Below are 27,384 nucleotides of genomic sequence, written 5' to 3' on the forward strand. Positions count from 1 at the left end.
CAGCATCTCAGGCCAGCTGGCTTGCCTTGCTGCTATATTCTTGAATAAACATCTTTGAAAGACTGTTGGTGTGGAAATCTGGAATCTGGAGTGCCCAGACTTCTGGAACAGACCCAAATGTAATTGTAGTCCTCCTGTACTAAATATACAGCTCCATTAACTCAGCCTGTCCCTCCACTAGGTATTTCTGCCAGTAGAGCTGTCAGTCAGGAATGCGATGTGCTTTCTTGCAGACAAAGCTCCTGAAATCCACGAGGAAATCTCGGCTGTACTGGAATTAAAAACACACAAACCCAAAACAGTACTAATATAGCTGTTTTTGTTGGCATGGCTTTGGTATCATCACTGACAAAGGAGTGCCTTTAAATTTACTGCTAGAGGATTACTGTAGACAACCTCAGAAAGACAATGCTGCTTCTGCCAAAATAAGGAAAAACGTAACCAGCCTCAAAACGTAGAGAATAACATTCCATGTTGTTTGGATTGTGTTCAGAATTTGAATTTCAGCATGTGAATCACAGCAGAAAATGCCTACAACTAGGTACCTCTTGTTCTGGTGTCTCCTGGACTTTGTATTCTCCTACAAGACAGTCTGAGTTGCACATTCCAGCTAATAAACTGTAGCTCCATACGCAAGATGTGCAGTGGAATGCTCCCTTCCCTAGGAAAGCAAATAAAACAACAATATTACAACAGGAAAAAACGTTATCTACCTTCCTTTTAAAATTGCACTGACAATTGTCACCAAAGAAAAGGATATTTATCAGCATCAGGAATCCAGTTTTGTACGAGGATGCTGGAATAAAAAAAGAGCTTGGGCCTGATCTGGAGGTTTTACATGCCTACAAAGTGTATTTCTTACATGCTTTGACATTCATGAAAAGTTAAGGGAATCAGTTGTACAGGGAAACTCCCAACATGTACAGGAAAATCAATTAGGTCAATGCATTGAAGTAAACTTGTGGGGACTCTTGGCCAAACACTACCCTTCACAATCCCAATACTTACTAGGCCTGCTAGTTAACCTATTTCAAACCGCAGTGAATTGTGTTATGTTTGTGTTTGAACAGCAAAAGAAAATCTTTATCTAAATAGGAAAAAGTTCTTCACTAGGTGGAAACCTAGCATTATATACCATTTGTGTATTGGAGACTCTTTGAAGATAGAAGCTTCATGCAGTATTTCTGTGAAACACTGAAGTGAAGGGTTTGTCCTACATGTTAAGATGCAGCTGTCCATTTCCCTGCAACTAGTAAGCATTTTCTGCCACTGTCTCAAAGGAAGAAATGGAAATAGCTCACTTTAGCAGTAGTTAAACAGCTGAAGTTAGCATCCTTCTATAATCCAGTGAATGTACTATGTGATTGCTCCAAGCAATGCTGGGTTTGTCTTCCTCCTCTTGAGAAACAAGAGACACCAAAACACTTCCTTGCTTATACATCAGCAGTGCATATGCATTTCAGAAGACCAACTGGTTTGTTTCATCTTAACATCTCTATAATTATGATACAAAATCTGTCCAAATATACTCAAAATTGATGTAAGTAGTCTATAGATTGGAATGGCTATGCTTTTGTACTAAATCCAAGCCAAAATATTTCTGATACTTGTTGCAAAGTTGTTATACAATTGCATTTTAATAGTTCTTAAGGGTGGCTTCACTCTAAGAGTTATTTCCAGTTTTACATACTGTTATGATGCAATTAGCCATCTGTGCCATTCGGTATATCTACTATCCAAAACAAATTTTGAATGTTTCAGTATGTAAGCTGCAGAGTGGTATATTGTGATGGTTGTAGGGCTATACCTTTAAAATTTTTCACAGATCTTGAGGAGAAAGTAATACGAATGTAAATAAATCACTATTGGGTGTAGAAAAGAAAGATAATAATTATTCTAAGCAATTCCATTGGAGGCACAGCACCCTTTAAGATATAGTACTCAAAACAAAGTTCAGCCTGTCTTTTTTTTTTCCTCCTGAGCAGTCTAGCAGGGTGCTTCAGTGTTTCTCTTCTTGCTTTCTGCACTGAAGAAGATAACATACTGAGCTTGAACGCTAAGTCTAACATAAACCTCTGCGTCTTCTCTCTCTTTCCTTTGGCCAGGGGGGTCTGCGGAAGGCAGGGAAGGGGGAGGCAGAGAGACAGCTTTCTGGGCTTTGGCCAGGAGGGGTTTGTGCTGTTTTTGTTAATTGTACATATCTGTAAATATTGTAAATACTGTAAATACTGTATATTTTGTATATATTCATTGCATTCCATTGTAGACTGTAGTTTTTGCTTGTAAATACAGCTTCATTTGCTTCTGAACTGAGCTAGTCTGGTGGTGTTAATGTGGGAGGCAAATTTCAACCCACCACATTACAACAATTAATACTGGTGCCCAACATGGGGCAATTGTTTGACTGATTAATTTCTGCTCAGATTAGGAAGCAAAATGAAGCTGCTGTGGATTCTGTGGCATGTGACATATTCTGTTTTAACAGTAGTGATTTACAGATGGTGTGTTGCTATGATGATAGATAAAATAGGCAGATATACAGCATAGAAGTTATTTCTTTGGTTTAAATGCAGGTTAAGAGATTTTGGAGATTATTGCTTCAGTTTTATTGGATTAAGAGGAAAACACAGTAATGTAACTATGCCAGCAGAAATATCTATCATCTGATTCCAGTCAGATAGAAGAGCACACCAAGTGGACACAAGGGGATTAGAGCTGCTTTCTTGCTGCTTTCTTCAGCAAGTTTGAAAAACACTGTACTGTATGACAAGCAGCAGACTTTATTGCCTTTTTTTTTTTACTCTTCACCCTAAAGATGTGCTTTATGGCTAGTTCTACTCTTTCCTTTGCAAACTGTGAAGATGTGTGGTTGCATTTAGGTTCCCTAGTTTTCACAGATTAACACATCATAGGACAACCCAGAGTGAGGCATTCAGTTGTTCAGTGTTTTTGCCAGAAAGGAAGCCCAGCTCTGCAACCTACAGAGCTCTTTTCTATGAATTTGGTGAGCATCTCTGTGAGAGGCCTGGTTGACAGAAAATTCATTGTTGCTATTGTCCATTGATTTCTCTTCACTGGCTTGGCACCAGGACTCAAGTACTGCACTTGTTTACGTTCTGTGGCTGCAGACAGCCCTGCAGGGAGCTTTGCAGGAATTCATACCCTTGTTTTGATCTTGAACAATCAATCAATTCACACTCTAAACGTAAGGTGGCAGCATCGAGTGGCCAGCATAGCAAGTTGCCCATGGCCAGGGAGAGCCTGGCAGCTTCAACAGAGGCCTGCATCACCCACTGCAGCTCCTTAGATTATGGACAGTTTGGTAGCACTGTATGTAGTATGTTTGTGGAGTGTCTCCAGATCTTGGGGCATAGAGCAGAAAAAAGTAAGCATGTATTTTGATAACCCTTGGCAGGTGTTTTGATAACCTTTTTTTCAGTCAAAGGAGAGCATGTGCTTTTACCTTCACAAGTTTGGCAGGAAGGGTGACATCTTTCACAGACATTGTTGTCCTCATCTTCATAGAAATACTCAGGACAAGAGCTAACGCATTTGTTCTTGGAGCGCAGCAGGTAGAAATATGCATCACAGAAAAGGCAGTCTGTGGGTTGAGGTCCCATACACTCCTTGCAACCCTTGTGGCATCTCTCACATGATCCAGTGGAGTTTTGTGCATAGTATCTGAAGCACATCAGACAGTTATGTCTTTGCATAAGGCTCAATCTATTTTAATTTTTTTTTTCTAGGAAAACAGAACATCATCCTTAGCTTTTACTGCGATTACATCAGTGTATAAAAGTGATATAGATGTGATCACAGTAAATGTTTGCAATCTCAGTGAAAATAGAACTCCTTCCTTTAATTCCTGTTGGCCACTGGAATGCAACTATAAAGCAAGACTTTGTATATTGAGGGTGTATAAAACAAGGCTTTCTAAAATCTAGGGTGAATTCAAACACAAAGTAAGTATATAAACGGACAGGGGTCAGAAAACCTCAGCTCTGTTTTGGCTCTGCAAGAGATACTCTGGAGATATTGGATAAGCACCGAATACCTCACTGCTCCTGCTGACCTGATGTCAGATGGAAATTCAGAAATTACGTATTTCCTTTCAGTGGACAAAAAGGCTTAGCCAAAGAATATCAGCAAAGGAACAGTATTCACATAAATTGTGCCTCCAGGGAAAAAGAAGAATTGCTGCACTGTAGTTTTGTTGAGACATGGTCATTAGAGACTTCCAATTTTAACAAGATGATAGGTCTATGTAACAGACAGTATAGGCCTGCACCGAAAGTCATAGATCCACTTCCCAAATTTGAATTTCTGAGACATTATCACAAAAGCACAGTGAATTCACATTTTTAAATTAATTAGACCTGTGTTAATGAAGTTGCAATCTAGAATTATGAGGCTTCAGTTGAAAGACGTTTTAACAGTTAGTTCATTATGATTCGTTATAAACATTCACTTAATGCAAAAAGAAAGTAACGTCATCCAAACTTCAGGCTAAGTGGAGGCTGCAAGAGGGCTTAAAGGAAGTTACACTGCTTCCTGAACCTAAGTCAAGTAATTTAGTATTCTGCTTCACACTGTTCTAGATAAACATAAGAGCTTCCTTGGATTGTAAGAATGGTCACACCACATCAAGCTGGTCCCAATTTGGCCACCAACTTCACGTTTTTTTACTGTGAGTGATGAGGTTCCACCACCTCTACACTGGGACAACAGAAAAAAAATTCAGTTGAAATAGAACTCTGTTCTATTTTACTCTGATGTAGAATAGGACAGACTGATCTAATTTCACAAAGCTTTCTCTGTGATGTAGCTCTTAGCTAAAGTTCTTGGACCTTACCCTGCTGGACACTGGTTTACACATCCTTTTCCTTGTCTGTACCATCCTGGTTTGCAGGAAAGGCACTGTGGGCTGTGTTTTCCAGTGCAAGTGGCACAAGCTCTGTGACATGGGTAACATTGTCCTTCATTACTGTCAACGTAATACCCATCTGGGCATGTTTCAACACAGGTTGTATCTGCACAGAAAACAACACAGAATTACAAAGCGTTTTCACTATTCATATATTATATGAATATATATATATAAAACATCTCATATACCTGTGCTAGAGAAAACTCTGTAAACAGAGAGCATGCACACAAAGAAGAAAAGAGAATCTTGAGATACAGAAATTATTTTTTGTTTCTCATAACTCTTGCCAGTTTGTTAGTCTTCATTTCTACATTTTATGTGCATTTAGCAGGCTCTTCAGAACAGGCAACGTTTTATCTTTGGGAAATGTAGATGCATAATGCATAATAATAACCAGAAGCTGTGATTTCTTTCAGAATATACAAAAGAAGAAATAGCAGTTAGGAAACTTTCTATCTTCATTATCATCTTCCTTAGCTTTCAGTCTAAGCACAAACCTCATGATATTCCTTGTACCTGGTGAATCTAATTGTGTATCTGAGATTTAATGACATCTGTTTGTTGGTCTTTACCCCATTTGTGGCTGCTGCTTTAGGTTATTGGAATAAATACTGGTAATGTTGCCAAATGTGCCAGGTATATCCCACTTTTTCACTGAGATTTCAGTGGGTCATTAGACTAAGGATTTTGAATGAGAAGTTAGGACTGATGCAACAAACTGCAAGTACACCAAGCTAAGAGGGTGCTGATTACTTATTAGTAGTTTGTACTCATTAGCTACCTTGTTTGTAGTTTTGATGCCCAGGTTGCAACTGGCAAATCTCCATGGGGATATAAAAGTCAGCATGAAAATCTGAGCTCTTTGGATGAGCAGTTAATAAAACAACCAAAATCTAAAGGATACTCCTCTTGGCTTTTTTTAACTTCCTTGTAAGAAACAACAAGAAAAATACATAGCGAGTAAATGAAACATACAAGTTCTTCTTAGCCAAGGAGTTTGTTGGGACTTAAAAGTCCTGCTTTGGCCTCTGTGAGTGGCAAGCCCAGTCTCACAAAGAGTTTCCAGGCAGAAGTAGTTATCTCCACACAAGCTATCTACTTGTCCAGTCAATTTTGCAATATTTATTGGCAGAGGCAGCCCTAGGCGTTTCATAAATGTGACAGAAATTTGCCTATGTCATGCTTTCAGTGTGGGCAGGAGCAAGGCACTTACTGAGAAGATAGTGGTTATTCACACAGCTGAGACATTGGTGTTCAGTGGGTCCTGAGCAGTGAAAGCATTTCTTATGACAAGGCTTGCAGTTCTGAGTTTTCTCAACATAGTACTCGGTACGAGAGCAGTGTCCAGATGCCACACAGTGTCCATAATTGTTCAGCACCAGGCCATTTCTGCAAGTGAGGCAAGCAGTGGAAGAACGACAAGTCTGGCATGTCCTGTTGCATGCTGGAATGGACAAACAGAAAAAATATCATTATTTCTTGTTGCCCTTCAGATTAGTATTTCTGTTTTAATTTTGAAAAGGGCAGTCATTATCTCAGGTTGAGTGGCTGAGGGAAACAGAGTGAAAGCTTTGCTTTGGCATAGTCAAACCTTTTACAGTTTTTAGTCTTACACAGGCAATTAGGTTTCTTTTCGCACTCATTCTGCTTTTGCTGAACAGTGTTTTACAATGTGCCGCTTCCAGCAATGTTCACCACTTTACCAGTGTGGTTGCCTTTAATGTTAAAGGATTTGCCATCTCTCTCTTGGCTTTTTCCAATTGTTGCTGTTCTAAATTAGGCCTTGTTATTTTTCTGCGTTAGCTATCTTTGTTTCCAAGACACTGATAGTGACAGTAGTGGGGTACACATGGGCCCTTTTTGCATAATCTTTAGCCGGACTGGCTTCTATCTCAGTAGGGTTCTGGGGAAAACAAAAGCTGCCAACCTTGACAGTCTTCAGTGGTATTTTCATAGTAAGTCCCTTCAGGGCACTCTTCAAAACACATGCCATTGTAGAGGACAAAGAAGTCCATGGCGCACTCAGTGCAGTCGTCTGAGTCTGGTCCTTCACAGTCCTTGCAGTCTGCATGGCAGGGAAAGCAGTGCTTGTCTTCAGCGTAGAACTGAGAAGGGCAGTCTTGTACACACTTACCCTCATGCAGAAAGAATTCATCCATGCACTCTACAAAGGACAGTGAACAACAGGTAAGCAAAAGGGCAGTGTGAATAATGAGCTCTGTAAGTGAGAGAATGAAGAAATCCTAGGAAACCACAAATTCTGCAGTGCCTGTCATAATAGACCGCAAGAGGACAGCTTGAGAAGGTAGCGCTTTCTTTTTTGATTTTTTTTGCTGCCAATCTGCCCATAACGGCCCAACCCTCACATGGCATCTTCTGTGTTACAAGAGACTGAGTAAGCAGTCACCTGTTCAGCCTTGCTGTTGCTAACCAAACCAGGCTGATGAATATAGGCAGGCTTTGACTGAGATATGCTATCTGCATTATGAACTTCCTGCAATAACAGGGATATCCACATCTGAGGTTTTGTTTGGTTTATTATTAACATATGAGTCTGGCTGGAGTGTATGGACCTGGTTGGTTGTCTTTGCATAGATTCAGCTGCTAATTTTGTTATGAGTACTCACTTTAATAGCTTTGTTTATAATTTTCTGTTTATGTTTGCAAAATGGATTGCTCAATATTTTTGTGAGGATAATCAGATTCACCAGGGTATTGAAGGCTTTCCTAATAGGTTTCATTGCAGAGATTTCATTCTGTACCATGAGTAGTCATTTGCAAAAATGGTAAAGAGATGTAAAGTTCAGCCAAACTATGAAAGAAACAGTCTTTTTGTCATGTTGAAGTCAATAGATATGCATATATTTAGGCATGGATATGCTAGGCCAGAAACAGAACCAAACTGGAGGGAATCTCTGAAGGACAACAACTGAGTTTCATCATAATGCACTAATTGTTTAGCCTCTTAGAGATTAACAATGACATATACATCTTTTTTTTTTCTAACTTTTGATCATCACTTCTTTTCAGGTCTGTCTTTACATCAGTCTTTCTCTAGACAGATCCAGATGGATTTTAGACAAGTCAAGACCAGTTTTTTGTAATACCTTTGCATGTTTGATCATGAATGCACTCCTGACACATTTCGGGGCAGTGTTTGCAGACTCCTTCAGACGCAAAATGCTTCTCTGAACAGGCAGGTTTACACTTCCACTGCTCTAGAAGCAAAGGACTTTTGCATGACAGGCATTTGGTTGCATTTTCCATACATGTCTTACAGGATCCACTGCATTCCTTGCAAGTCTCAGAATCATTAAAATATCCCCTATTGAATAAAACCAAACAAAAAGCAGACTTCCAGTTAACATATCAAAGAGTTCAGGATATATAAATTATAAGTATATATGAGACTTTTTTTGTACACATTTCACTAGATCTAACAGGTTTCTCACACAATTTGTTGCTCATTCTCCACTTAGCCCTCCTCTGTGCATAAGCAGAAAGAGTGCATAGTTAGTACAATGAAGGCAATCTGGCCTTCCTTTGTACATACTTTCTAAGAGATGCTGGACTTTCTTTCTTATTTCTTGATTTCCTTCTTACCTAAGATAGAAGGATCTATAATGTTTGGGAAAAGAAAAGTGCAGTTTCAGCACAGCTGACCCTCAATGTTGATATCAGAGAAAGAGAAGTATAACCTCAACCCTAGAGAGGAGAATGAGAAGAGGAAACCCTGGAAGTGCAAAGATAAGGAAGAATAAGGAGGGCAGTGTTTAAAAAAAAACAAGTAAACCCAGGATGCTTAAGCAGCACCTGCTTTTCATGACAGCAAGCTGTAGATAGTGAAGAGGGAGCGTGTGTTACTGCTGTGCTGTGAGGGTGACTCTTAGAGGGAGCATGTTTTACTGTTCTCTGCGGTGTGAGAGCAACCATTAGTCATGAAAATACAGCAAAAAAAAGTGCCTGTATTTCAGGAGGAGAGGGATAAAAGTAGTGGCTGGATGCAATCCACTATGACTACGCTCTGAAAAGCAACATTTTAGAAGGTTAAAGGGCCAAGAAATCCCCCTTTTGAGATGATTACTGATCCACGTGTATACAGACACTGATAAAAACTAAGGAAGATTTTGATGTAGAAAGTAGTCCCAGGATAGGTTCTTCTTCCCTGTAGAGGGGTGCTACTCCTTTCATTTCTGAAAATGGTATTTCCAAAGAAAGGTTGAGAAGATGTGTTAAGAACAAGGATAGGTAAAAGATAGGAAGAGCTGTGGCTGCCATATATTCTCATCACTTTTACTCCTAATCATTGTTGTGATCCAGCATTTATTTCTCACAGTCCTGTCTTCTCTTGTTCCAGTCTTGAGTACTCAGCTAGACCAGTCTTTCAAAATTCTGTTTGAAATCTTCAGTATGGCAAGTCAACAATTTCCATCCCCTCTTACATGTCCCAAAATGAAAAAAAAGAAACTAAACCAAAACAAATAAAAAAACCAAACCCCCAAACCCCAACCTCATGTAATCCTCTGACCCATTTGAGAGTGGTTAGGACTCACAAACTTTACCTCAGAGAGTGAAACCAGAGTCTAACTCTGGTGTACTTTGCTGAGAGATATCCTGGAAGCCATCGTTCATAGTCCAGAATTTGAAAAGGGAGTAATAACACTGAAAAGACTAGTGATACATGAAAAGGTTTAATTTTGTTATATTTACCCTGTGTGGGATAGCTGTGCAGAACAAGTACTGAGAACAAACGTATTCATAACACGATATTATCTTTGCTTGTATGCCATAATTTCTGACATTAAAACATCCTTTCTCTGTACTACTTTGAGGAAGCAACAGTCAGGAGAATGACTAGAGGCTTATTTTCAGTCACCATAAGGAAAAATCCTGAAGGACCATGCTCCTACTGAAGCCAATGGAAGCTGTTTCATCTGTCATGTCTAGTTTTGATTTTTCACTTTTTCTCTAAGCAAGAGAAAATATTGTCTATTCAGACCAACGGAAAATGAATTTTACCTTGTGGTAGTTTCTGGTAGCTTAGGTTAGATCTCACTTGAAAGTTCTGTAATGAATGTGAACTTTAAAGAGAAGTTGTACAGTGAGAAAATAAGGAACAGTTATCCATCAGGAGATACTTACTCAGGGCATTCCTGTAAACATCTGTCCTTGTGGAGAAAGAGCAGCTGGTCCTGTCCAGCCTGACACTTCTGACAATGCCAATGATCAGAGCACACCTCACAGTCATCCATGCACCTCTCACACTTTCCACTTGCAATGTTGCCAAAAGTTTTTTGAGGGCACACAGAAACACAGGTATCATGGATAAGAAATTTTCCTGGCAAAAGATCAATGCAGGTGGGGAAAGTCACTAATTAGAAATATAATTTAAAAGATTCTTGCCTTGGATAGCTATTAAAAAAACTTCTGTCTTCCTCAAAATATAACTTTCTGATCCCTAAAAACATGAATAGAACATTCTTTAAACCATTTCCCTAAGCAGTTTTCTTAGCTTTCACTGAAATGTAAGGTTAGAAGTAATCCTCACAATTATCTAATACATATGCCTGAACAAATCCTTAATTAGCAATTCCTGCATCATGTCTACAACTTTTGATTGAAAAGAGAGAGAAGGAAAAACATCCCGCTAATGATTTTTTTACATGTGCTTAATTCCTAGCCGGTACCTGACCTCAAGTGGCTATTATCTGATCACCTGCTTATACATTAAGTTATTAAAGAACTTTCTAGTGACAACTAATGAAAATATTCCCTGGAATTTTGTAGGATATAGAATATTTTAGCCTCTTGCAAGTCTTACCCAAAGAAGCTGACATCCCCTACCTTCTGGACATGAAGTACATACATCAGCAGATTTCTCACAGGTCCTACACAAAGGGTCACAGGACTGCAGTTTGTTTTTTGCATCTGGGATAAAAGGAAGAAAGGTCACAATTTTTTTTTGCTGCATTACAGGCTGTTTGTTCACTTCCCATCCCTTTAGGAGGACCATTTCCACGCATTTTTCCATTCAAAAATGTACCTTTGTAAATTTTTGGAATTCACAAAGTGGAAGAACTTGATGATTGTGTTCAATTCCATTCTCCTAAATGGCAAGAGTTGTAATAAAGGAAAATATATACATCCCAAGATTCACTAAGACATGGTTCTGGACTGCTTATCATAAATCAGAACAATAATCTATCTTAATAATATTAATTTTAACCTAGTGCACCAGAAACAAGTCCAAATCTGTAGTCCTAATAAGATTACAAACTGGAAGAGGTAGAAGATGCATATATATTTGGAGGATTTGGTGTAATGAGGTATTTCCATGGAGATTTTCTACTAGCTGATTGCAGAAGACCATTACCTTGTAACTAAGGGAGAAAACTCTTCTGTAGGAAGGAGGGTGAAATGAATGCTTGGAAAGAAGATTTGTTAAATAGTTCTCCCTAATAGCATCTATTTTCTGCTATTGCCCACCAAATGGAAGGTTTATTCCTGCAGGAAACAAAGACTTTGGTTATGCTTTGCATAGACTTTATTCAATGTGTTACTCAGCTCCAAAATGTTGAGGTTCGAGGATCATACTTGATACAGAGAAACTCTGCTGTGCAGTGTGATAGGTCCCAGCATGCAGCTCTGTATTCGATTTCAGCAGTTATAACAATAGGGAAATAGATGAGAAAGGATTAATTATTTGGGGGACAGAAGAAAATAGCCTATTTATTTTGGTGAAAATAAAAAAGAATAAATTAGAAGTCAGTTGCAGATTGAGCTTTGCACCTCAGTTAGCACATCCAGTTCATCCTGCCAATTAAATGTGTATCATTTATGTAAGTCGATGTACTGCCTGACAGTATCCATTAGGCTCACCCAGTGTATCACTACACTTTTTTTATTCTGCCTATTATGGCAAGGTAGTTTAAAATGTTGATATTTTGAATGAAAGCCATAAAAGCAAATGTTTCCAGTAAAAAAGAGGAAGAAGAATTGAAGACTTATATAGGGTCCATTCCCACAAAGGGAAATGGTGAGCACTCTACTAAGCAGAAATATACTTTGTAGAAAAGTAGGTATGAGAATAACATGGCACAAGGGCAGCAGAGGGAGGAATAATAATAAAAATATTACTAATTATTCTTTATAACAGTACTGCTGAGTGACCTGAGGCATACCAATCTCAGACACTGTAGTAATTTTAGGCTGTGCCTAAGACTTGATTAGAAAGAAGTAGAATGTAAATAAATTACTATTGGAAGTAAAAAGGAAAAGTAATTACAAGGTCTAAATAATCCCATTGGACAGATGTCTAACATTCTCTTTGGTTTCCTCACTCTGGCAGATACTAAAGTGTTCTTCTGCTGGCTCTGCTGACATTGAATGCGTTCTTCTTGTGGTTAAGTACTAACAGCAACTCTCTGCTCTTTCTCTTGTCCCATGTACAGGGGGGAGGAAGAGAGCAGGGAGCGGGGAAGCTATTACTAGCCCCTGCTTTGCCCAGGGGGTTCTTTTGTGTTTATAAATGGTAAATATATGTAAATATTGTATTTTTTTGTACATATTCATTGCATTTCATATTTAGATTGCAGTTTTACTTCATTTGCTTTCTAACTGAGCTAGTCTGGCAATTTTATCTTGGGGAGTAACTTCAACCCGCCACAGACACAAAGTCCCTGGCTTGTGGAAGAAGAAAATGTGAAAGTGATGTGTTACCATCATAAGCCCAAAAGGTGGAGGAGAAGAGATTTACAATTAAGTAGTCTCTGAAGTTGCAGGGGTGGGGACATGACACAGGGGAAGGTATTGATGAAGGACTGGAGAGATATGATGAGACCTCAGTGTCTGAAGTAAGTTCAGTGCTACCTAATGCATCAATGAAATGTCCCATCTTCTGGTAACTGGGACCTCAGTACTGGAGTTCTTTGCAGTGAGTTTTCTTCTGCTGGGCAAGCATTTGCCAGGTTCATTGAACTTTTAGGGTGAAAGGGAATTTCTTGAAAAGTCTTGATTGGCACTATCAAGATATAGTTTACATATTTATGTGAGTTTAGATTCATAGATTATAGAATGGCTTGGATTTGGAGGGATCTTAAAGATCATTTAGTTCCAACCCGATTGCCATGGCCAGGGACACCCTCCACTAGACCACATTGCCTAAAGTCTTATCCATCCTGGCCTTGAACACCTCCAGGGAGGGGGCATCCACAACCCCCTGGGCAACCTGTTCCTGTGTCTCACCACCCTCACTGTAAAGAACTTCCTCCCAATATCTAGTCCAAATCTACCCTCCTCAAGTTTAAGACCACTCCTTTTCATCTTATCACAGCAATCCCTTATAAAAACTCCCTTCTCAGCTTTCTTGTAGATCCCCTTTGGCTATTGGAAGGATGCTATAAAGTCTCTCCAGCACCTTCTTTTCTTTAGGCTGAACAGCCCCCAACTCTTGCAGTCTGTCCCCATAGGGGAGGTTCCTCCAGCCCTTTCATAACTTCGTGGCCCTTCTCTGCACCTGCTCCAGCAGTTTGATGTCCCTCTTATGATGGAGACATCAGAACTGGATGCAGTACTCCAGGGAAAGTCTCATGAGAGCAGAGTAGAGAGGGAGAATCACCTCCCTCGTCCTGCTAGCCACACTGTTTTTGATACAGCCCAGCATACAGCTGCCCTTCTGGGCTGCAAGCACACATTGCCAGCTCACTTTGAGCTTTTCATCAGCTGACTCCCCCAAGTCCTGCTCCTCGAGAGCCTGTATTTGTGCTTGGGATTGCCCTGACCTATGTGTAGGACCTTGGACTTGCTCTTGTTGAACTTCATGATATGAGCTTTGGCCCACTTCTCAAGCCTGTCCAAGTCCTTCTGAATGGCATCCCTTCTTTCCAGAGTGTCAACAGGGCCACACATCTTGGTGTCATCTGCAAACTTGCTGAGGGTGTACTCAATCTCACTGTCCATATCACTGACAATGAGGTTGAACAGCACTGGTCCCAGTATTGACCGCTTGTCACTGAGGTACACCACTTGTCACTGATCTCCATTTGGACATTGAGCCACTGACTGCAACTCTCTGAGTGCAGCTGTCCCCACCCCTCAAGTCCATACTTTTCCAATTTGGTGATGAGGATGTTATGCAGCACAGTATCAAATACTTTACATGAGACAACAAAAAGAGTCAAGACAATGGACAGGGAGGGCTCACCCACCAATTCTGGTCACAGGCAAAAGATTTGGGAAAAACAGAATCAATTTAATTTAAACAAAACCACTTCTTTGGTCCCCCTGTTCCAACACAAGTTCTTCCACAGGCTGCAGATGGGCTCCTGTCCCACCTTATGGTAGTTTTAGGCTGGTGCCTGGGAAAATTTTCCACAGATTGAGTAGAAAAGTAGTAGAATATAAATAAATTGCCATTGGATGTGAAAATGAAAATAATGATAAGGTCTGAATAATCCCATTGGTCTAATAAGCTAAGATAAAGTTAGTTGTGTAAACTAAGTCTTTCTCTTTTCAGTTTCTTCACTCTAGTAGATACTAGCTGGTGCTTTTGCTTGGCTGTTTTTGCCCTTGGCTGTGTTCTTTTTTATGGCTAAGTACTAACAAGCTACCATCTGCTCTTTCTCTTGTCTCATGTACAGGACAGAAGGAGGGGAAGAGGAAGAAGCCGTTGGTAACTCCCTGGTTTTGTCCAGGGGGTTTCTTGTGCTGTTTATAAATTGCAAATACATGCAAATATTGTATATTTTGTGCATATTCGTTGCATTCCATATTTCTAGAATTTTTTAAGTGTGCTTGTAAATATAGCTTCATTTGCTTTCAACTGACCTGGTCTGGCACCTTTAATCTCTAAGGGCTGTAAGAGCTCAGCCTGCTACTGGCTGAACGGCAGTGTCTGCTCCAGTTGGCCTTCCCCCTTCCTTTTTCACTGATCTCAGTGTCAACATGGCTGTCTCTACCAGGTCTCACTTCTTTCCAACACAAAAGAGCTCAAAAACCAAAGGAACTTGCCCAAAAAGTTTTTTCCTCTTAAATATTTTATCACAGAGGCGCAGCTCAGCCTTGGGCAGGTACTACTTGGAGTTGGGAGAGCTTCTCAAAGCTTCTTAAAAGGGCCATGCTATTTGTGCCATTCCATGATGCTAACCAACAGCAAGCACAGAGGACTCCTTAGTTTTGTGGTTTTTCCTAACTCATTATTATTAGACAAATCTTTAAAGAGTGTCCTTGATGTCATCAGTAAGAATACAAGGAATACTCTGGAAAAGCTGGATGTTTGTTGTTTTTTGATTTTCTATTCTCCTATCCTTAAATATGCAGATTTTCTCTCTTTTTCTGCTCTTGAGAGAAGATCCACTGGACTGTAAATCCTGCTATATTTTCCTTTTAAGAGACTAGTCGTCTGTCACCCTCTGAAAAAGAACATTGAATAAGTAGTAATGTATTCCACAGCTACATAGTTTTTAATTAATGTTTTTTCACTTTGCCTCTAGAACCTTGGCTGAAAGAAAAACTATCTATGCATATGTGTGGCTGGATAAAAAAACTGGCTAGATAGAGAGGCCCGAAGAGTTGTGAATGGAGTTAAATCTGCCAATCGGTGGCCAGTCACAAACAGTGTTTCTTATAACTCTATACTGTGGACAGTTCTTTTTAGTATCTTATTTAATGATCTTGATGAGGGTATCAAGTGCACCCTTAATTTTACACCAAGTTATGCATGTATATTGATCTGCTTGAAGGTAGTGAGGATCTACAGAGGAATCTGGACAGGCTGGATTGATGGGCCAAGGCCAGCTGCTGGGTCCAGCATTTGGGTCACACCTGGGTATGCTGGTCTATAGACAGCTAAATAGAAGCCAGCAGGGTGCCCAGGTGGCCAAGAAGACTAACAGCATACTAGCTTAGAAACAGTGTGGGCATAAGGACTAGGGAAGTGTCCCACATACTCACCACTGGTGAGGACACACCTCAAATACTGCCTTCAGTATTGGGTCTATCACTACAATAAAAGACATTGAGGTGATGGAGTATGTCCACGGAAGAGCAATGAAGATGGTGAAGGGTCTAGCGCACAGGCCTTAAGAGGTGTCTAAGGGAACTGAAGCTGTATAGCTTAGAGCAAAGGAAGCTCAGAAGAGACCTTCTTGCTCTCTGCAGCTACCTGAAAAGAGGTTGCAGTGAGGTGGGGGTCAGGCTGTTCTCTCAAGTAACAAGTGACATGACAGGAAGAAATGGTGAAAGTTTAAGGTGGACATGAGGAAAAACTTACTCACTGAAAGAGCTGTCCAACAGGCTGCCCAGGAAGTGATTGAATGACCATCTGTGTAGGTGTTTAAAAGACATGTAGATGTGGTACTTAGGGACATGGTTTAGTGGTGACCTAGCAGTGTTGGGATAATAGTTATACGTGGTCCTCTTAAAGGTCTCCTCCAGCCAAAACAATTCTATGACTGTATGATTCCATTCCTGATGTCTGCTTGTAGTTGCACATCTTCCATTCATCCATGAGCCACTTTGACAAACCTTCAGAATTAGTCAAAGCAGTGTTCTAATTTTTCCACTTAAAATGTTGTTTGCCTTTATCTAATAAATAAGCAGTAAATAATATGAATTTTTATTTTCTTTATTGGTAGTTTTGTGTCCAGCTACCTCAGCCTGGCATATATTTTACATATATACTTCTTTTTTTTCTTTTCTTTTTCTTTTTTTTTTTTAATATCTACTGGGTAGGTTCAAGTGCTGAAATTTACTATCAGTTATGTGTGTGAAGAAGAAAGCCAGAAATATTACTGATGCATGTGTTGCCAGGGGGAAAGGACCGTAATCCTGGCAGGAGCATTGCTGTAATATAAAAGATAAATAACAGGAAGGTAGGGTTCCAAAGAGAATTGTTAATTACCACTGAAGAATGTTTAAAGGAGCTCATTGTTTCAAAAACATTTCAAGCCTTACAACTAAAAATAAAGCTATTTTTTGGTTAAGTACTTGTATTTCCAGTTAATCCTTGCCTCTTCTGCAGTATTTGCTGTTTTCTGTAATATTTGCTTGTTGCCACCAGAGGGAAACATGCACAAGCAGTTTGGCTTTTTATAGTCGACATGGGATAAAACCTTTAGCTTTACAGTCAAATTTAAGTACTTAAATGCTCTAGTTTCAGTATTGATAGAAGAAATCTTAGTATTAGATTTCAAATTTTTTTTTTATAATTCTAGAGAGTTAAAGCAAACTTGTCCTGCATCACAAAAAGTTCCCCAAATAGGCAAATGTGATGCAAAAGATTTATGTCCATCTGTGCACACTACTTCAAATAATGTCACCAGAGCTTTCTAAAGAATAGACTTACAAATCTGGAAAATGATAACACAAAATGTATTTCCTTGGTCTTTGTACTTGTGATAAATGGATAGCTTGGAAATTACTGGTTTTAGCTGTTGGTTTTGCATTTCCCTAAAAAGTACCATTTTGTACTTCAGGATTCTACACTCTTTCCTTTAATATTTCTTTCTTATGGTTCCAATCTAAATTTGTAAATGTAGAAGACAGAATTTTATGATGTGGAGTTGTAAATCATTCATATTCTAGAAATGGGACATTGTCTCTGAAGAAAAGCTGTATTCTGTTATTTACACTGTCCTGCTCTTCCTCTTCTAAAGGCCAAGAGGCCAAGATGTATGACCTCTCTGTGCCTATTGAGCTGTTTTTATCATTACACTTACATTCTTGAGTTTTTAATTTTTGTTTCTGTTTTTCAAATGAAAACACCTCCTATTTAAACACTGTTCAGGCCAGAGTCTGACTCAATGTCATGCTGATTTTTGTGTCTTTGTCAGAATGAGTAACAGCTTTGGAGTATACCCAGATAAATCTTTCCTACTCCTCTCTAGAAACTGAGAAATGGTGCCATTTCTTGAGCTGAGGTTTACTCTGAAGCTACCATATTGTTCTTGCCCTTCCAGTCTGTTCAAGGGATTATCAAACTGAAAGTGTTGGGGAAAGACTAACAAATGATTCTTTTCTATTTTCTTTTCTCATTTGGGCATGTGCAACATGAATGAGACAATGGCAGATTTTCCTGAAACCTAGTACTGTAAGATTTTATCTATGACCCCAAACTGAATTAAGGGAAAAAAAACCCAAACAAAACACAAGCCCAAAAAAACCTCCAGCAAAATGTCCTTATACTTCCTTTCCTCTTACTTACATGAACTTATTTTGGCTCCTAGACATTTTCACTCTGATTTTAGGAAAAGATTAAACAAGTCCTCAGAAATAATCAGTGTGAAAAACATAGGAACAAGTGGAAAAGAGATATGGCCCTTCTTACATGTTCACCACTTGTTTTGGAAAATGTATTTTATTAAACAAGCAAACAAACTAACCAATATAAAACCCTCTACAACACCTAAGGACATGTGAGAAGAGATATGGCTCTATCTAAAGAGACATGCCTTTAAAGATAATTGATTGCATTTGAAATACCCTATGATGTTTCTTTAATTTCATTTAAACCCACAGCTATGTTGAAGTTCTTACTAGAATATACTCCTCCCTTTGTGCTGTTCATCATGTTCTCTACCCACTGCTTATGGACAATGAGTCTTTATGCTGGGTAGTGCCAGCAGTAAGTATTCAGACTTTTAAAAGATAGTTTGTTTTCTTCATTTTGAATCTTATTTATTCATGCTTTTCTATGAATAAAAGAGGAATAAAAAAAACTTGTAATAAGTTGCTATCAAAGTAGCTCCCTGTGTACACTTGTAATACCCTTAGCTTCTAGACTCCTTGGAGTCCAAGTAGACTCCAAGGAGAGTATTTTTACAGTATATTTTATTATCAGACTGTGGCACAACTGCTACAGTGAGGAATGTAGAAGGAAATGAAGCTCAATGGCTCTTTGTAATTGCAAGCATATTCCTTTTAGGGAGTGACCAGTCTAGCTTTAACACTGTATACTAGGATGTGATCCAGATGAGATGCTACTTTGTTGAATTTTATTCTTCATGTGGCACTGGCCTTGCAAAACTGATACAGACATGAATAAAAGCACAAAACCTGGTTATGTATATCCATGAGGCAATTACAATTACATAGACATAGTAAAATATAATGGAAACAATGTATGTATGTAATAAAACACTAGACTTCCCATTTTGAAGAATTATGTGAACTGTACATTTAAGAAAACTATGAGTTCTGAGATGTAAATCACTATCTTCAATAACCATTAATTTCCAATCTAGTTATCTTGTAACAACCACAGTATGACTTTACAAATACCTAGAATATGAAATTGGCATGCCTAAGAACCCATAGGGTAACGAATCATTTTTGCTTGCGTTTAGCAATCTGAAATTTCACATATGGATGATACTCTTAAAGGTCTCCTAACTCTTCCCATGATACTCTCTTTCTACATGTCATAGCATTTTCACTTTTGGAAGACTATGACCCATTCTCTCCTGCTGCTAATTTCTCTACTGTCTTCCGCCCACCCCATTCTTTTTTCCCCAACCCCTCTCCCCCCCAAATTCTGTGGTCTTTATATTTTTATCTGTGTAGCTGCATTAAGATCCTTATAAATAATCCTATCAGAGCCTGAATAATTGTTTTCACTCAACCAGTACATTTTAACTGGTTTTGTTTTACTTTAGGAAAAGGAAACTACGCAAGAGGGATGCAGTTGGTCAATGGCTGCTTGTGGGAGGTTGCTCTTATTATCAGGAGTGGTATGTAACAGTAAACAGAACCAGCTGTTATTTAGCTGTGTTATTTACTACAGCATATATAATCTGCACATAAAAAAGCACATACTCTGTTTTGAGTTTGCATCAGAAACAGACATCCTTCCATATCTACTTTTCAGAAGAATGTGGAAGACTAAACCATGGACTGAGGAACTAAGAGTTTTTAGGGTGCAGTATTTATAATGAACAGGCAAAGGAAGACCTGACCATAACTTGCAAAATGTGCAATCCAGTTGAAAGGGGGTGTGTGTGTTCACTTGGTGAATCAAACTTACACTAGTGTGTCTCCTGGCTTCAAAACTCATTTCATCATCTGGTACATGAGATAAAATACAGATGTTTCATGCTAGAAACACAGAGCTCACTCTCTCTCTCTCTTTTTTTTTTTCCCCTTCCCTCTCCTGTTCTTGGCTTGCACTCTCTTTTTGAAAGCCTGGATAACAGACATGGCCTGTTTCGTTATTTCAGACCTGGTTATGACACATCGATGATTCGTGATATAAACTGAACTGTTTGACCAGCAGAATATACCCTCAAAGTCAATACAATTTTAGAGAATTGGTTTTGGCTTTTTTTTTTTTCATAGGATATTTTGGTTTCATTATTAGAGTGTTCTGGTCTGTCATGTAGCCTTTCATAAAAAGTAGAAGTGAAAGCTTAAATGGGGAAAAAAGTGTGTTCCACGTTCACAAATGTTTTTATCCTCACCTAGATGGACTAGTCTCTCAAATTGCAAAGAAATTCAGACTCTGTTGGTTTCTTCATGGCAGACTGTAATGAGCAACCCTTTAACCCTTTGGAACCAAGCAAAACAGTCTTTATTTTCCAAAGCTCACTTTGTCACTTATGGTATGTCAACACAGTCAATAAGGGCATGATGAAACCCACTGAATCCATGTGGCTGGAAAAGCTAAAGAGAAATGGCTTCATTACTTTTAAATACAGTTCAAGGTCTAGTATCTCAACTCTCTGTTAGTAATATTTTTGAAGTAAAAGAGTAAATAGGAGAGTAGTGGGGTAAATGCTGATGTAAACAATGAATTTTGGAAATGTTGGCAATCTTCCTGTTTGTCTTCCTGCATTGTCTGGAGCAGGGCATGTGTGCTGAGGACAATCTTGGTGTAATCCCATTTTTATTCCCATGACAGGGGTGAGGTTGTTTATTTCATACTTGGTCCCCACACCCAGCTTAATCCTCCAAAGTGGGAGGACTAATAGTTGCCTGGCTTATACTTTTTATTTCGATTACTTCATTAATAGAATCATAGAATGATTTGGGTTGAAAAAGACTGTAAATATAACCTTGTCCAGCCCCCCTGATGGGGGCAGGGACATCTTTTACTAGATCAGGTTGCTCAAATGCCAATCCAACCTGGCCTTGAACACTCCCAGAGAAGGGGCATCCACAACTTCTCTAGGCAATCTATTCTAGTGCCTCATCACCTTCGCAGTAAAGAACATCTTCCCAACAGCTGATCTAAATCTACTTTAGGTTTAAAAGCATTACTCTTCATGCTATCTCTACACTCCCTGATAGCCTGTTACTTCCTGTAAGCCCACTTTAAGTATTGAAAGGACACAGGAAAGATCTTCTTGGAGCCTTGTCTTTTCCAAGCTGAACAACTCCCAACTCTCACAGCCTGTCCTTATAGGGCAGGTGCTCCATTCTCCTGATCATCTTTGTCAACCTTCTCTGGACCCAATCCAACAGGTCCATGTCTGTCTTAGGCTGGGAGTCTCAGAGATGAATGCTCTGAATCACCACTCTTGGGACTGCTGCTGGACATGCTTCTTTTGTTGTAGGTCACGATGTCACCGGCTTTCCAGGCTGTGAGAACTGCTGACTCATGTCCAGCTTTTTATCCACCAGTACACCCAAGTCCTTGACAGTGCTGCTCTCAATCCATTCATTCTCCAGCCTGTATTTGTGTTTGGGATTGCCCTGACTGACGTCCAGGACCTTGCACTTGGCCTTGTTGAACTTCGTGGAGTTTGCATAAGCTCACCTCTCAAGCCTGTCAAGGTCTCTCTGGGTGGTATCCCCTTCCTTCAGTGTGTTGACTGCAACAGTCAGCTTGGTGTCATTGGCAGATCTGCTGATGGCAAACTCAAACCCACTGTCCATATTACCAAAAGAGATGTTGAACAGCTCCAGTCCAAATGCCAGCTTCTGAGACATGCCAGATGTTACCGGTCTCCATTAGGCTATTAAGCTATTGACTGCAACAATTTCAGTGTGACTATCCAGACAATTCCTTATCCACTGAGTGGTCCATCTGTCAAATTAATGTCTATCTTGTTTAAAGTAAAGGATATTGGAATAGGCTGCCCAGGGAGGTGGTGGAGTTGCCATGCCTGGAGGTGTTCAAGAAGCATGTAGATGTGACACTTCAGGACGTGGTTTAGTGGTCATGGTAGTTGGGTTGTAGTTGGGCTTGATGACCTAAGAAGTCTTTTCCAGCTTTAGTAATTCTATGATTCCATGTTATGTAAGACAGTGCCAAAAGCTTTGCTCATTACCAGGTAGATGACATTAGATGCTGCTTCAGTTCAGGCCACTGAAGCTCAGAGTCAGCTCTGCCATGGTCCTGCACCATGTGTTGAAGAAAACGAGTATCCATTGGAGGAAGCATATATTGAAAAATAGGGAGAGAGGATGAGAGCCAAAAGCCAAATCTCAGGCAGAGTCTTATTCACAGTGGACTGGTGAACAAATGTGAAAATATTCTAATATCCTCTGCAGACTGAACAAGCTTCTTGGCCCATGCTCATACTGCATGATAAACTATCCTTAGAAACTGAGTTTGACAACAAATGTGGTGGAAAATTTTTATATTTTGCTAAAATGAAATAATCCTGGAGAAAACGAAAGTAGCTATAAACCAGCTGAGGAATGAAAAAAGTAAACTGGGGTAAAATATTCAGAGATCTGTCCAAAAGAAAGAGTGAAAAGCTTGAAAAGATGCCATGACTTTGTACCCATGTATGGAAAAAAAAAAAAAAAAGAAAGAAATATTTTTTTCTGCCCCCATAGTCTTCTTTAAAATAAATAATGAAAAAGAGGAGGCCATATATAAATGCTCAAGATCTGGAGAGGGATCATTGTTCCAGACTCATGGAGTTTTTCTGCACAAGTATACCAGCCAGAATCCTCACTACCAGGAAGTTTCAAGAAGCACAAGATAGGTTTTCATTTTGCTGAACAAAGCAATGGTAGCCATTCCTAAGTTGTATTAGCTTTCAGAAAGCTTTTGACAACGAAGAAAATAAGTGTAATAGGTAGTGATTTTCTGTTTATTTTTTCTTTTTTTCCCCTATTTCTTTTATTTTTTAAAAAACATTTCCATGTATTTCAAAAGATTATCAGGGTGTTAAATACACTGCAGTCTCTAACTGGGAGCTGCTCTGTTACTATGGTATACAGCTAGAGTTGAATGTGGTTTGGTACTGCCTGGGTTTTGTCAAGAATCTTCACTGTGGAATGAGAATTTCAGACATAGATGGCACAGCTGAAAATTTGTATTAGGCTGAAATCTGAGTCTTGAGAACATCATCAAAAGGAACGGGTGAAAGGGTGTTGATAAACGTAGTTATTCAGGGTGGAACTTTAGTAAAGACAGTCACAATTGTTGGAAGCCTACCCTGGTGAGAAAAGGCTTGAGATACCAGCAAATTTAGTTTCACTTTCTCAGCAGTTACACGACACAGCTGCTGCCATACCGTGGGAATTCCAGCAAGTCTATCCAAGAGAAGGTGAAGAGCTTTCCGCCAGATTCCCTGAACTCCCTTCCCCAGCTGCAGCAGGAACTCTGTCTTTGGAGCAGTCATTAATGTTCAAGCCAGTAGAGCTGAGAAAGAAGTATCTCAAAGTATGAAATGCCCTTAAGTAACATGTGTAGCTCCTCAAAGAAAAGACTAGTATGCAAGACAGAGACAAAGGTTTCACTGCACAGCAGTGCTGATATATTCAGAACTGCATCAGCTGCCTGCTCAAAAGCAAAAAGTCACCTCATTTGACACGAGGAACAGAGAGCTAATAGACCAAACCTCACATGTACTCTTTCCAAGGCACTGATGTAGATATTTTCAAGTTGAAAAAAAATGCTTACTTGGATGAAAGACAAAGAAATGGAGAGCAACTTTCTATTAATATTTCTCCTCTTTACATTTCTGAACTTTTTCTGAAGTGAAGAAATATTATTCCTTTTGCTACAATATTTCTTCACAGACAAGCAATGAGTAGAAGTGGTCAATATTCTTTTTTCTGAGAATATTTGCAACTGTATTTTAATTTTTATTGCACACTCATACAGATCTAAGGATAACCATTCTTCAATGTGTTTGAGTCAAATAAAGACGTAGGAATCAGAAGAAAATTTGGGTTTGATTAAAAAAAAAAGTGTTAGAAGGGACCTTAAGTATGCTAGTCTCATGCACCACTCAGTAAACATCCCTGTCATATTCCTTTCATCTGTTCTTAAAACCCCTGGTCACGGAAACCCCCAAACCTCCTCAAAGATTCTACTATTTCTTCATTAGTCCATTTAAGTCCTCTCTCCAGGTGTTGATCGGTTAGAGGGTAGAAGGGCTCTGCAGAGGGACCTTGACAGGCTGGACAGATGGGCAGAGTCCAACACAATGGCGTTCAACAAGTCCAAGTGCTGGGTGCTGCACTTTGGCCACAACAACCCCATGCAGTGCTACAGGCTGGGGTTGGAGTGGCTGGAGAGCAGCCAGGTGGAAAGGGACCTGGGGGTACTGGTTGACAGGCGCCTGAACATGAGCCAGCAGTGTGCCCAGGTGGCCAAGAGAGCCAATGGCATCCTGGCCTGCAGGAACAGGGAAGTCATTCTGCCCCTGTACTCCTGTGGCCAGCAGGAACAGGGAAGTCATTCTGCCCTTGTACTCCACTCTGGTTAGGCCACACCTCGAGTACTATGTCCAGTTCTGGGCCCCTCAATTTAAGAAGGATGTTGAGATACCTGAATGTGTCCAGAGAAGGGCAATGAGGCTAGTGAGAGGTCTGGAGCACAAACCCTACGAGGAGAGGCTGAGGGAGCTGGGATTGTTTAGCCTGGAGAAGAGGAGGCTCAGGGGAGACCTCATTGCTGTCTACAACTACCTGAAGGGAGGTTGTAGCCAGGAGGAGTTTGGTCTCAAGCTGCACCAGGGGAGGTTTAGGCTGGAGGTGAGGAGAAAGTTCTTCACGGAGAGAGTTGTTAGCCATTGGAATGTGCTGCCCAGGGAGGTGGGGGAGTCACCAACCCTGGAGGTGTTCAAGAGGGGATTGGGCGTGGCACTCAGTGACATAGTTTAGTAGTCATGAGGTCTTGGGTGACAGGTTGGACTTCGATGATCCTTGAGGTCTTTTCCAACCTTGTTGATTCTGTCATTCTGTGATTCTTTTCTAATGCCATACCATTATCAGTCCCCCTCTTTCCAATGCGAAATCTAAAACTCCTTTTCTGCATTTTAGGTCCTATTTACCAGACTTAGACCAAATCTATTTCATACTTCTTTGTGATGGTGCTCCTCTTAGATTTTTCATTTAGTTCCAAGCCCCTCATTTATCTGAACTTTTAATAGCGAATAATTTTTTCTCTAGATTTCTGATAATCCTCATTGCTTTCTTCGTAATTGGCCTCCCTCTTTCTTTAAACAGTTTTCAAGTACAAAGGGAGTGAAAGGATTATATGACACTGACTTTTCTCCTCATTTACAGAGCTATTGTTGGAGCCTATGGTACATACATAATAAAAAAGTGCGACTTGCAATGTGGAATTGACATTTCACATGCTGCACAGGTTTCACTTAGAAAGAATGAATATTCATAGCAAGTGATTTTTCCGTGCTGTGTGACAAATTCACTGTTAGCACTGCCTCATTTGGTAACGTATCCTGTTCAATTGTACTTTATATAATTGACATAATAGGAATGACAAATATTCCACTGAGCACTTCCCATGTAACACTTTCTTAACAAGAAAATTGTGACAATACAGGGATGTATTTAAGATGCTTCTGAAAGAAAAGAAGTTTTTAAATTAATAGAAATAATTTCCCTCAACATCTCTAACATTTAAAAGCATTTTCATTCCAAATATTTTGTTTAATATTTTTTTGGAACAAGGAGTTTTTTTTCCCATGCTAGAGATGAGGGCACTAAAAAAAATAACTAATTATATTGTGAAGGTTGTGGAAATGACCAAGGTAGAACAAGAACTTCATAATGTAGCTCTACATCTTGTGCTGTCCCTTAGGCAGTGGTGCATGGCTACACTGAGGGAAGAATAGTTGCTTTTAAACACACAGTACACTCAAAGATATATATTTGATTAATTTTTTTCCCCCTCCAATTTATATTAATTTCTGTGCAGGGAATCACTAACCACAAGGCTGAGCTAAAACATAGCCCATAGTGCTTCTATTAATTAGATAAGGGACTCTCCCTGCCTTAATCAATTTTCTATCTTTTAACTTTTTAATCTTTTTAATAATTTTATTTTCTATTTTAAAAGGTTTTATTTATCCAGATAAGAGAACTTCCAGAAAAAGAACACCTGTGTTGTATCAAAATGCTATGCTATTGGCAGAGAGATGAATCTCTGTGAAACCAATGGTTTTGGTCAGTATATTTTTCAAATTACAATGAATTTGACTGAATTGCTCTTTCACGCAAGCAGCAAGTGAGTGATGTTATTTGTCTAAACCTTTCAGTAATCTTCAGAGGAACACAAAAGAGAAGTGATCTGTTGGAACTTACCACTCCAGAACTTCCCACTGGGTGGAGAATTTCTTGGGTTCAGACACTGCCCATGAGACAGATGGAAACTGTTTTTGCACCTAGTACAGTTTCTGTAGCTGTAGCCAACACAGGTTGCACAGCTGCGGTGGCAAGGCTCGCATTCTCTAGAGATGTCATCAGCAAAGAAGCCAGCTTCGCACTCACTCACACATGTGTCACCTGCAACAGAAACACATCCTAGCATCATGATGTCTACTGACTCTTGTCAGTCCTGGCAAGGAGGTACCTACTTCACGTGTAGCATCACTCTGAATCCATCAAGAAATGGTGAATGCAAAAAAAACAAACCAGTATATAAGAACGGATGAAACTTTTTGCAGCTATATAAACTCTGTTTAGTGTGAACCCCAAATTCAGCTGAGTTGCTTGTGTAACCTTCACGGTCTTCAAACCAATCTTCATTTAAGTTTGTATCAAGATAGCTTTTCTTCCACATCCTAAGGTCTGGGGCACACACAAATCTTACAAAAGTTCGAATCTGGACAAAACTTTAATGGTTGAGACCCAATTATTATGCTAGTTCAGAATTCCCTAAGATTGTTAGATATATGCAAATTTTTGAGGATTGAATGAATCTCTAGTTTCTGGTGACTATAAAGCTAAATTCAGGAAAATCTGATTCAGTTAAGGGCTAGCATACTGCAGCAAGGCCTCTTGAATTTATTACCCTGATAGTGTTTTAACCTTCTGCCAATTAAAAAAAAAAATGTAGACCTTCAGATCGCTTTGGGTAGTGACCATATTATTTTACATGAGTGTGATGCTTTTGTACTCTATTACTGGGCACTTTCAGCAAGCAACACACCAGAAAACCATAACCTCAGGATTTCCTGTGATTCATAGTGCCAAATATGTCTGAAACAGATCTGCCTTATTTATGGCTCCATAGTAAAGCTAAGAAATTCTTA

At 39.5% G+C, this 27,384-nt stretch overlaps 1 protein-coding gene across 1 annotated transcript in view; it reads right to left on the minus strand.

Moving 5' to 3' along the window:
- Window positions 1-27,384, minus strand: part of PCSK5 (proprotein convertase subtilisin/kexin type 5) — a 265,280-nt gene that overhangs the window by 2,317 nt on the left and 235,579 nt on the right. Inside the window, exons 27-35 of the mRNA XM_054398161.1 lie at window positions 26,435-26,635; window positions 10,772-10,855; window positions 10,070-10,265; window positions 8,035-8,252; window positions 6,855-7,091; window positions 6,141-6,371; window positions 4,853-5,030; window positions 3,464-3,681; window positions 546-661 (exon numbers count right to left, since the gene is read on the minus strand). Of these exons, the coding sequence (XP_054254136.1) occupies window positions 546-661; window positions 3,464-3,681; window positions 4,853-5,030; window positions 6,141-6,371; window positions 6,855-7,091; window positions 8,035-8,252; window positions 10,070-10,265; window positions 10,772-10,855; window positions 26,435-26,635 (1,679 nt within the window). The remainder of the gene's footprint in view (window positions 1-545; window positions 662-3,463; window positions 3,682-4,852; window positions 5,031-6,140; window positions 6,372-6,854; window positions 7,092-8,034; window positions 8,253-10,069; window positions 10,266-10,771; window positions 10,856-26,434; window positions 26,636-27,384) is intronic.

This window comes from Indicator indicator, chromosome Z, assembly GCF_027791375.1.
Source record: "Indicator indicator isolate 239-I01 chromosome Z, UM_Iind_1.1, whole genome shotgun sequence".
NCBI classification, from domain to species: Eukaryota; Metazoa; Chordata; class Aves; order Piciformes; family Indicatoridae; genus Indicator; species Indicator indicator.